Genomic DNA, 12,267 nt, shown 5'->3' on the forward strand with positions numbered 1-12,267 from the left:
CCAATGTGCCTGCTAAACAACGCGGTAAGTAATTCGGTGTTGTTTCTTCGTCCATGATAAAACTGACCCAATGCCACGTGACTAGTAAGGTTAATATGGCCGAAATATACATTTGTACGGGCCCGAGAAGAGAGTCTCGGCCCTCCAGGGCTACTGCCGTCGACGGTGTCGCGCGCTGGAGCGAAGAGATTTGGAAAACGAAGAGAGACGTATTCAATTTCTAGAATCAAACGAGGATTGGCTGCCTTTTTGCCACTGATTCGATTTGGGGAGCGCAGATTCCTGCTGTCAAGCGTCGAGGCGCGCGCCTGGCTTGACTGATTGGACTTAATGCAGCCGAAAGAAGTTTCTGGAGCATCGGGGCAGTCGGCACTTCTCCGGTTTATAACGAGCTATTGACGCCTCCTGCGACAAAATATTGCTGCAAGCATATTGTCTAAAACCAACGGTTGTCGCATGCCAGCCTTTTATTAGCTTTCGCGTCTGCCCGCTTCCTTCCATTATTGAAAATTCCAAAGCCAGGGCCTCATTACTGCTCCGTTGCCTCCCCCCAGATAGCAACCGGCAACAAAGGGAGAAGCTGCAAATCACGGGAACAGACGGACATGGACGCTTTTCTCTTCTTTGTCTGTCATTTGGATGTAAGATTGGTTCGGGTGCGGTCTTGTCGGCTTTACCCACAAATTTGTCTTTGTTGTCCTAACCTAACTCTTTCTTTCCTTCATTAATTCTTTGTCTCCTTCCTTTTTTCTGTAGAGGTCCGAACCCTGTCTTCAAAGAGGAGCCGAAGAGAGTTTCCGCTTTCTTTTTCCCCCTTCGTCCGCCGTTACCACCGAATATCCGGTAGTCAAAAGGCAGGTAACAATTCGTAAGGCTAGGTGACACGTCACACCGCAGGTTCGTTTTAATAACGTGGCGGAAGGCAACCATTCCAGGAATTCCCATTAGCATCTTTCCACTTCTGCACTCGGGAAAGCGAAAGTGCCGCCTGTACAGCATTGTGCCACCTGTTGGCGTAATATGTCGTAGAAAGGGTGAGGGCGTCTGCGGATAATCAGACGGCATCATTAACTGTCCTCCATAAATCTGGCGGACAGATAAGGAGGGCGCGAATGTGTTTACCTAAGGGGAAGTGACTAGGAAGACGGAAGGATCAGAGGAAGGCACGTATTTATTTAACCGTCTGTTTTTGCTGCTATGTCAGCATGCAGATGCGAGAGGGCTTGGGTTACATCTCTTAGGCGGATAACAATCTGCTTTTCATCAACAACCCTTCTGATACAAGGTTCTACTCTTTTGCTCCACTCTCGGAGATTTTCGTGCCGAAAAAATTCCCAAAATCTCTGCTCTTATTTTGTTTCGTTTCTCTAGCACCACTCCGATCCTGTTAATTACATAAAGGATAAGTTGTCTACGTCATTAGGTGCCCCGAGGACTTTACATAAAAAAGCAATTTTTCTGTCTTTTTACGTCACATGACTATTCGCGTGTCTTCTTTTATTGGTTGTCTCTCTCGAAATCGGGAAGAGGGGGTGCTCGAGGTCGCTTCCCGACCCCTTCGCGGGTTAAAGGCGTGGAATAGGCCCGGGGGTAGTAGAGTCTGGTTATGAGGGGAAGCCGAAAGGGGAACCGAAAAATGCGATATGGAATTTTAAAAACACGGAATCAATATCGAGAAACAAAGAGGAAAAGTTACAAACTTATTTCAATCGGGGACGAGTAGCGCTCTCGAACGGGAAGAAGAAGAAGGGGGAAAAAGGAATATATTGTGATGGAAATTGGGAAATTCCAAAATGGAAGGGAGAAGAATTATTCTAACCAGGTGGATCACGTGACGAAAAATAGTCTCGGCACAGAAAGAGAGAGGTAATCATCATCCCATCATCAATTATGTATGGACGCTGCCGCTAATGTTGTGCATCGATCAGACGAGAGCTGCGGGTCACGTGGCCCAAATGGCCACCGAAGAACCCAGTTTCTCCCTGATTACGTCATATCGAGTTACATCCAAATTGCGCCCTGCGCGTGTTTATTTAGTTCGTTTATTAAAGTATCGAGTCTTCTTCTCTGCCGCCTCCTCACGTGACCGGCTGGAATTCCGGAAAGACGCTCGTGGAATGGAAGAAGCCGAAGAAATATTTCTCCCTCGCGATTCCGTGCAGTCCTCGGTAGGAAGGAGAATCCGGGAATATAAAAATTGCCAAAAATACTTGCGTTATACATCCTTCTACATTCACTTTTTCTCCGCTCAATTCGCAAATTTGTTGCATCGCGTATCCAAAAAATAAATCTTTTTTCCGAGTAAAAATTTTTAAATAATAATAAATTCCTTTTAAGATGAAAAATAATAAATGGGTTGATACTAATTCAGTTTTCTTGTTAGAAATAATCGTTCGGTTGCTCTACGGGCGACGATCTCGAATGACACCTTTTCGACCTAAAACAAAATTATTTTAACTATAATAATGATTTTTTCTTAAAAAGAAAAGATAGAATTCTCGTAAATTGTCCGTCAAATAAGTTTTAATTATATTAACCAAATATTTTTGTAGAGATCTCTATTAATTTTATACATTTCGGGAACATCTCGAATTCAAAAGGGATTAAACGTTCCATAGAACTTTACTGAAAAACATTTAGTAAAAATGGTTCTTTCAATTTTAATATTTATTTATTTATTTTAAAATATAGGCAATGTCTCGCGCACAATATTTACCACCCTCCGAAGCAACGACAATCAACCAACCCCATTAAAATATGTATTTTTTTTAAAGTTTGTAAATTCAAAATGACTTCATCCGTGTGGCATAGCGAATCTGTCGGGTTAAAAGTTTCCAAGGTAATCGTAAACAAAATTTACATAAGTTATTTCAAATAGAAATTTAGTTTATGAATAATTACGATAGAGATAAAACAAATCCAGTGGCATACAGAGGAAGGCCTCTATTTTGAAATCTTTTAGGGGTTTTTTTCCACCGGAATCGAGTTATCGAAGTAAATTTTAGTCCCGATTTTGTTTGTTTGGCTGATTTAGACGAATGAAAGAAAAGAAAACTACATTTTGTAACAGACTGTAATAATGTAGATTATCGCCAGTTTGGCGAGTCCAGGGCGGTAAGATTACCAGCCTTACATAAACACGTTGTATCCGGAACCCGACGGTGACAAAACTTTACTTAAGAGAGAGCGCAAAAAAGGCCCATGACCAAAAATATCCCAGTCCGAAAGATAAATATTATCTCAAGTAGAAACTGCAAAGAGAAACGTCTTCCTTCCTATATCACGTGACTACCGAAATTGGACTTAGATGTTACCTAGGTAGCATCGATGTCGTCATCAAACGGAATGGAAATGATAGGGGGCATCCCCCGCTTCTAATATGAGCATTTTAATATCTGACCCTCTCCACTGCTTGTCTTCCGCAATCAATTCCGAAAATACGAACAGAGAGTGCACTTCCATTCGCTTTGCTTCTTCTATGGCAGCTCTGACTCTTTTCGGTCCGAAACGCTCTCCTACCCGGGCCTCTCTCTCTCTCTCTCTCTTATTATCCTTTCGACTTTTCTCATTATTTTCTTTTTTAAATTAGACTCAAATCTCATTTCATTTACGCATTTCTTCAAAATAGGCCTAAATGTATATGCTAATAATAACAAAGTACTCTATTGAAGTGCCTTAGGCACGTTTAGATTCCATTCGATTTTATCCTATATAAATTGGTTTAAAGCTCTTCTAAAATAATCGATTATTCTATCAAATTTATCAAAAAGTATCAAATTCGCATATTTGTCGAATTAAATAAGAATTTTATAGACATTTTTCTTTTTTTTTCCGGTATTTTCTCTAAAGCCAGAGTCTACTGAAAATTTACAATTGTTAAAATACAAATAGTATAAAAAGCAGTGATTTATAAATTAATACATTGTAAAGGCCAGTTAATTTCGGGAAAGGCTTTAGATTAACCTACGATTTTCCATTTTGAAAGTCTTTAACATCCTTTTAAATGTAGGCCTTACTTATAGATTAACTTCGATTATCTATGTAAAATCTTTATATTAAGTTTAAATAATTTATTAAAAAATCTTTTAGCTTAAAATTATGATAATATATTCATCCCTTAAATCATTTTGAGAAGCGATTAAAGGGCTAAATGTTGCGATAAATGTATTATGATAACGTTTTACTCTAAATCTATGTTGACGTTTAAATCTAGATTATTATACTTATCTATAATTATAATTTATATAAATTATAACTACAATATACTTAAGTTTATTAATATAGAACAAATATTAGCTGTATTATATCACATTATTTAATTTCCTTAAGCTAAAGTGATCTATTGGAAGAACAAAGTCACGATATTCTATACAAAGGCTTACTTCGGGTTTCTATTTGCATCCATTTACGACTATTAAAGCTTTATTTTAGAAGAATTTTATATTATTTAAAATTAAATTAACACTAGATATAATTTATAAATACATAAATTATACGAGATATTCAATAGGCTAAAACTAATTCATCAAATAGTTTTAAGTTATAGAATTTAATAGTTTTCGGGGTGTGTAATTGTTTAACTAAAGGAAGAGATTGGTTTATTTCTTTTAAATTAGAAGAAAGCGTAAACGAAAATACAGAGCCTACAGGCCACGTCGTACTGGCAATTTTGAAAACGTATGCAACGGAACTGAATGCAAGTATAAAAGATGCAGATGATCCGAAGCTGCACTCTGTCTTTTCAATAATTGATTTAGCTTCGCTCTATTCATCGATTTTTTCGGCCTATAGGCTGTATCTCCTTCTATAACTACTCTTTTGAGTCGAAGGATTATTATTAAGTTACTGGCCTTTTCGAATATTAGGTTTTTCTGTTTCTATTTTTAAACATTACTTAGTTTACTAGTTACAATATATTGAATTTTTCTATCGAAGGATCGTTAACTGCTGGTTTTTAACTTTTGGATACTGTTACAGTAGTAAAAATAAATGTTTAGATAGATGATTTTGTTTTAATTTTATCTTGCGAAATTCTTTCACCGGAGAGAATTGCACTCGGCTTCTAATTTAGGCCCAATACGGTAGGAGATAGGCATAAACTTGGCCTGAACAGAAGAAAGCAAAGGTTTACTGCCAGGGTGAATGACAGTTTCTTTAACACGTTTGGAAAATAACTGTTTTCTCTCGGATACTGAAAGACGAGATAACTAATTAAATGGGATTTAGTAGCCTCTCACTCATAATTGTTAGGCTATTTGGTTAAGGGAGGAGGAGAATGGGAGGAAATTAGCGTGAAGACAGCAATCGGAGACCGGGGAAGAATGACAGAGGTTCTAAACTAGCGCTCTGGGCCAATCGACAGCACCAATCAATGTTACATTTAGGATAAATTAGTACAGTTTCGCTTCGGTCGGATTGCATTCGAAGGTTTCGGACGAAGATCACTTTTGGTTTTTCTGGTTTCTGAACAGTTAACATCGTAATCAGTCCATTCTATATTCTAATACGACGCTAGAATGGACTAATTTCGAAATCGAAATGGATCTAAGAGTCGCGTGTGCATTACAACCTTCAATTGATAAAGAAGACGAAGGTAAAACACAAATTACGCGTTTTACGTAAGTAAAGGATTCATGGGAAGAGAGTAAGAGCGTGATAGAAGCACAGTCGGACCAGCAATAACTTTAAATAACAACAATAACTCTAATTGAACGCCGGGAGCGACGGTGCCAGCTGGCAACTAATTTTTTCCCGTGTTTACACGGGGAATTAAGCCTCTTTTAATCTGCATTCAATTACTCTGCAAAGTTAGTCTTCCTCTAAGCTGCCTTTCACGTGCAGGCCAGGGCTGCAGCCTGCGGTCTTCCGTAATTACGTCGTCAGCTTGCCTGGACGGATCGTCTGCATTGTAAACACTCCAATTTCCATCTTAAATAACTCGATACTGCGATAGGGTTCCGGTTTACCATTAGGTTGTTCCTACTAGCCCATTGACACTACCGTCCAAGGATGTCGTTCACATATCAAAAAGTATCTGCTGCATCGGATCTTCTATTATAGAGCCTTACTATTCTAAGCTTTGTCTGGATCTTCTCCTACAACCGAGCCTTTTCCTTTTAATGGCAGATGTTATCGGTCTCATCAAACTAACACCATTATCAAGATAAATTATTAAATAATAGCGACTTAATCCTCTTACGAATCATTTGTGGATCTCATTGTTGATCGTTTCTGTAGATGGAAGGACTAATGCATTTATATCCAGAATGGTCCCAAAAAACCGTCTGGACTTATTGTTCGTATAGCATTAACCCTTTAGTCGCTCGTAGAATGATGGAGGCTACTTAAATGGCGTAATTCTTATTTCTTTAGAATTCTTTTGATAGATATAGATGAAACTATATGACGGATATAATGTCTGAGTTTTCAATTCAGAAACCACTGAAATAAATTAGCTATTGCTGTCTATGGTTGTCGTCGTTGCCCGAAGCACCGAAATAGCTATAAAAAAGATAGAAATCTTATCAAAACCACTATTCTAGGTAGAACTGTTTGATGCATCCCTTTGAATACATCAACTTAATATGTAGGCTATATGTTAGTTTTTAAGGAAAAGGCGAGTTTAGAACGAAGCAAGAAAGTGACGAGAGCGATTTTAGAGGAAGATGATGAATAAGTGTGCAATTGAAGGGCCATCGTGTTCAATTGGCTAATGAAAGAAGATCTGTCGCCTCCGACAAGCGAACTTTTGTCATCGAAGCCCTCCGAGTAAATAATTCACTTCTACAATTGTTATGCCTCTTCTCTGAATTATTTTAAAACGGATGCCGTTTCGATTTCAATATATACAGGCCTACATCGAAATTCGCGTATTACAGGCCTACGTTTAGATTCTAGAAAACTAACCGAATAACTAATCCAAACAATTTGAGGCTGATGATTATATACTTGGAAATCTTCAACAAATAGGCCTATAATTACTTTTTTGTCCTTCTATAAAGATTTTCGTATTAAGTACATCTCCAGATTTTATAAAAAGACTTCATAATTGTCGTAATTCTTAAGTTAGTAAAGGATAAAAGGATAAGCAAAGTCTTTTTGGTTCGTGAAGCATTATTTTAATCTCCATTAAACATAAATCGACGTTGAAACTAAATCTAAATCTTCAATCAATTAATGCCCAGTTAAAAGATTCAATTCCGACTTAAATTTGTTTGACAATTAATAAAGTGATGAAGGCCTACGTTTGTAAAGTCATATTCTTCGAATTGGTTTCGATCATTCCACAATTATTTATCTACAGAATATACGAAGAAGGAGTTTAAATTCATTGTGATAATCAAATTGGTTATTAAAGATTTGCATTCCTCTGGAATCGGAATATCTGTTTAATGTCGGATATTAATTCCGGTCAGAAAATGTCATTAGTATCAGCAAGAATTCCCCGACTAAGTAAATTCGAGATGATCTCGATGATGGATCTGAGGTGAAAGGTCAAAGAACAGTAATTAGGGCATGACTTCTCGGAATAGCCCTCTGAACCCTTCGACTGATTCGAACAAGTCTTCTTTGATAAATAGAAGGGTGGGTATGTTAATTATCGGGGGTCAACTATGTTAGAAATGCTTGGAAAGGCTCACATTATTTTCTATAACTATTGATTGATTGGTCATTCGAGATTGCCGCGCCTTATTACTCTTAAGTCAATTCAGATTCGACACAGAAAACCAATCGTTTACATTATTATTTTATTATGCGAGGTTTAACATGAGCCTTGCACGAATAATTACGAACCAAGATTACAAATTTATAACAAGTGTAACTTCACAGAATGGAAAATAAAATCCTTCCAAGTTAATAAATTAAGCAAAATTGAAGGTAGATTAGAATTTATCCTGCTATAACATTATTAGTTTTGTATTGAAAATGTTAATTCTCTTTTAAAATGTCTAGCCTGTCATTTTTAGAACTCTAAATTAACCTTAAATAGGGAGAAAATCCGAATCGTATAGCATTTAGAACGAAAACCTGTAATGATTCGAGGGTTATTTAATGTTAAAAGGGTCGCTCGATCTTATTAATATATCCGCCGAGCGCCCCAGGCTTCATCAGCCGATGTCAGGTTATTAAAGGCTAAACAAAAGGACACAATCGGAAGACAAACAGACCCTTTAACGACGTAAAATTATTAGCAGATACCAAGCACGAACATCTCGTACATCCTTTTACTGCATAGATTTATGGAACTAACGAGTTTTCCATCATCGATACTGATTTAACTTAGGCCTTATAAATATTTTTATTCAATGACGGCTTTGATTAAAACATAAATAAAATAACTATCAATACTTTAAGTAAAGTATATGTTATCTTGTAAATTTGTATCTAATGAAGTTCTTAAACTTAGAGAATCACAAACTTATAGACTGATTTTCAAGTTTAAACGTAAAAGGAAGAGTATTTAGTCTATAGAATCATTTCAGAAGGTAAATGTTGATAATATATCTATAGTCTTTGTATACAGTATTATACGTAATTATATTAACTGATCTAAATAAGCTACTGTCAAAGCATTGTAGATTTTGGAGGTAAAATTAATTAAACTTAACAATAGTCAGGATTAATTTATTACAATGATAATCATTTACCATGTCAAATTGCGAGATTATGCGATTATTGTGTAGCCTGTATAGCCTTTAAGTAGACTTCACGTTAATTTTAAAGAAATAGAAGTGAAGAAAATAAGAATTATGGAAAAAAAAATAGAAATTTTGAATAAAAACTTAACCAGAGAAAGAAGTGGAAGAGAGAAATTAGTGAAGCGATTTCATTTACTTGTAAGTAAGCCAGAGACACGATAGAAATTTAGTTTGAAAAGTCTAGCTAATTACTGGAGATAGAGAAGAAACAATTCCATAGTCATGTAGCATTAAGCATGTAAGATGTAAGCATGAAATAAGCGGGCCCGAAAAAAAAGACGATGGCACTTGGTATAATGGACAGCCCCGTATTTACATAAGAGGAAGGGGAAAAAGGCCCTAAATGGAGGGGAATTCCGACGACAGATGTAAATCAGCCGTGTTAATGTTTGCAGAATAGGCAAATGGAAAATACAGCGCATCTATATTTACAAAAGTGCAGGCGAGCCAAGTATCGAGCCGAGCGAATTTGACAAGAGAAAGGCCGCTTCTCCAATTCTCTTCTTCGCAGTTTAGACAGGATGACGTTGATTTATAATGACGAAGAAGCAGAGCCGATTGTCTCGACGTTGTCGAGGTGACAAACTAGGTGACACCGATAAGTCACTCAGGTCCCTCCTCATATTTGCGACTCCGACTCGATGATTAGGCTTTTTGACACTCTTTAAGGCTTTTTTCCAAAGATACGCGCCATTCTGAATTTCTAAATATTTTCATTTCTCCGAACTTCGGCCAAACATTTTATGAATTAATTCTTTCGGAGTAAATTTACGTTTCTAGAGTCTCGTGCCAGACCAATGTGATCTAAGTAGACCCATTTAATAACATACCAACTCAATAAGATATAACAGTAAATTGAATTCTACACCTTGACTTGGTTAGTCCTTGTGATCGAGATCTAAGACATAACAACTCGTCAATTAGTATTCAACACCTATTTTCTACGTGGCGATGCGAAATTGACAATTGGACGATTGTCGTCATTCTAGAATTTTTATTGGTCAAGAATTATTTGTATGGCATATAGCTGTTTAGGCCAAGTAAAGTTGGAGCGCTTAACTAGTTCAGCACTAGTAAGTCTTATGTTACTCGCAAGCGAAGAATAACTGGCTTTATCTTAAAGTCTAAGGGTTAAATTTGAAAAAATATATATATTAAATACCTGATTGAACGCGGTTTTTAAAAAATCGAGATGTGAGAGAGTGCAGAGATTAGTGGACACTGAGGGCACGGTTGCCATAACAACGTCCAACACACCAAAATAGCCAATGTACACATTTATTTCTATCCTTATTTACATTTGGGTTGCTTCCGCAAACATCTCTTTTTCTCTATTAGTACATGCGGGACCAGAAGGCCCGCAGGACCATCCGTTCTTTTAACGTCACGGGACGACACAAACTGGAAAGTGCTGGGCACGAACGCAACCGTCTCTACCCGATCTTTACTTTTGCATAATAAATAATAAACCGGAATTGGAATTATGACGGAGTGGGCCCTAAAACCGTGTCCTCTATGTACATAAGAGAGAACTCACTGTGTCATCGGGGCCAGGAAGAAGCGGCGTCCAGCGTCTGTAGGTATTGTCTGTACTTGTCCAAACTGACGGCTGGGCAGGAGAAGGTGGCATCGGCCACGGTCCTGGAAAGACTCAACAGAGAGGCGGTAGCCGAGGGCACGGAACGCCCCGAGTCCGGCTTGGAGTCCGTCACCTTGTCACCGATCAGCCTGTCGATGGTGAAGTTGGACTTGACGTGTTTGTCGCTGGCGTGTGCCACCGGGTGTTGCACCACCGGAGTGGCCAGGGGCGCCGGCAGCGTTAGAGCCACGGGATGAAGAGAAGCTCGAGCCAGGTCCTGAGGCGACAGAAATGGAATGGGTGGTGGCAGCGTGGAGACGTAAGGGTAGGTGCCGGCCAGGGCGAAAGGTGAGTGAGGACCCGCGTACAAACCGTGCGGGTGCCGATAGGCGTCCATGGTGGCCATGAAGGCCGAAGGATCCTTGAGTGGGTCGGGTTGCTGTCTCTTGTACCTCTTGCGTCGACGCAGGAAACTTCCGTTGTCGAACATATCCTCGCTGGCCGGGTCCAGAGTCCAGTAGTTACCCTTGCCCGGGTTGCCGGGCTCTCGAGGAATTTTGATGAAGCAGTCGTTAAGAGACAGATTGTGGCGGATGCTGTTCTGCCACAAAGGGTACTTTTCCCGATAGAAGGGAAAACGATTTTTGATGAACTCGCAGATACCGCTTAAGGTTAACTTCTTTTCGGGCGATTGCAGGATGGCCATAGTGATGAGGGCGATGTAAGAATAGGGAGGCTTGACCAGTTGGTTTTTGGGTTTGCCTTCCTCGCCTTTGAACGATTTGCTGAGATCTTGACAGTCTTCGTCCGATTCGACCGACAGCAATTCGTGGCCGCATTCGGACTGCGTCGAGTCGTTCCTGGAGGAAGAGGAGACAGACGACTGCTGCGAGCAGATGGCTACTTGCTGCAGTGCTTCCATGGCCGACACTGCTACTGGCCGGACATCCAGCACTCTGCTAGGCAGGGGTGGGACTGGAGACTGCGGCCCCTCCGGCCTGCTGTCCTGACTTAACGTAAACGCGACAACGACAACCAACACGTTTTCTCACGTTTTCGTCACTGCATCACGTTGTTAGAGAAAACAAAACCCGACTCCCAACTTTACCTCTCCTCCGAGGGGAAGAGCTGCGCCAATGGCAATCGGCCGCTATCACGTGACGGAGGTGGAGCCAGCGCCAGATTCAGCCAACAAAGGGGCCGAGCGGCCGACCGTCCGCCCTCCAGGAATTATTAATTGAGTGCGCTGGCTGCGTGACGTGTCTGTCAAGCAAAGCGTGAAGCAGGGCGGAGCGGGAGGCGTCGCTGCTGAAAGGTATTGTTCTTGTCTGCCTTGTAGTTGCCGTGTTCGCGCGTGTCAGGCTCGCTTCGGCCGCGTCGCACTCTTTTGTTTTAAGTCCCCCGTACCGAACCGACCTCTTTTTCTAATTAAGACTAAAGATGAGCTGCTCGCAATTGTGTTTTTGCCGAATATCTAACAAATCTTTTATTTTCCAATTCTTTATACACGTACAAACCTACCTTTTCCGGATTCCCCGGTTAAAGTCCATTTTGACAAGTAGATAATATTCCCGTCTTTTTCCTTGTTGCTAACCAAAATATCTCATTTCCTTATTACATATTTATTATTATCATAGATTTATATAACATATTTATTTAAGTTGGAGGTAACTCTTAAATTTAAGCTTTTTAAAGCAGTATTTTTAATCTAATTAAAATAAACTTAAAAAATAGATTTAAACCTTTTAAAATGTTCTATTTGATACTTACTTTTCCATTTTCTCTACGCAATTTTCAGTTGAGATCTGAAATTTTCGTCCTTACGAAGAAAATAATTGTATTTAGAAATGAAAAAATAAGTTTGACTTTATAGTTTTATAAACATATTTTATCGAAATTGCAGCGATAGTATTGATTTAGAAGCTATTTAAAATTATCTCGGCAGTGAAGAGACTGCTTTAGAAGTTCGAGATTTAAACTATTTCTTAT

At 39.0% G+C, this 12,267-nt stretch overlaps 1 protein-coding gene across 1 annotated transcript; it reads right to left on the bottom strand.

The window, feature by feature from the left end:
• Positions 1 to 863: 863 nt before the first annotated feature.
• LOC111621664 (forkhead box protein D3-like) lies at positions 864 to 11,948 on the bottom strand. The gene is made up of 2 exons (XM_023363866.1): positions 10,237 to 11,948; positions 864 to 2,437 (listed from the first exon to the last, which is right to left on the bottom strand). The coding sequence occupies exon 1, from the start codon at positions 11,198 to 11,200 to the stop codon at positions 10,241 to 10,243; it is 960 nt and encodes a 319-aa protein (XP_023219634.1). The 5' UTR covers positions 11,201 to 11,948; the 3' UTR covers positions 864 to 2,437; positions 10,237 to 10,240.
• Positions 11,949 to 12,267: the final 319 nt, after the last annotated feature.

Source organism: Centruroides sculpturatus, unplaced genomic scaffold (genome assembly GCF_000671375.1).
Source record: "Centruroides sculpturatus isolate CEXI.00-Female unplaced genomic scaffold, Cexi_2.0 scaffold254, whole genome shotgun sequence".
NCBI lineage: Eukaryota > Metazoa > Arthropoda > Arachnida > Scorpiones > Buthidae > Centruroides > Centruroides sculpturatus.

Excerpts from the sequence above, each read along its gene's own strand:
- LOC111621664 (XM_023363866.1), bottom strand. The coding sequence starts at position 11,200 with ATGGAAGCACTGCAGCAAGTAGCCATCTGCTCGCAGCAGTCGTCTGTC.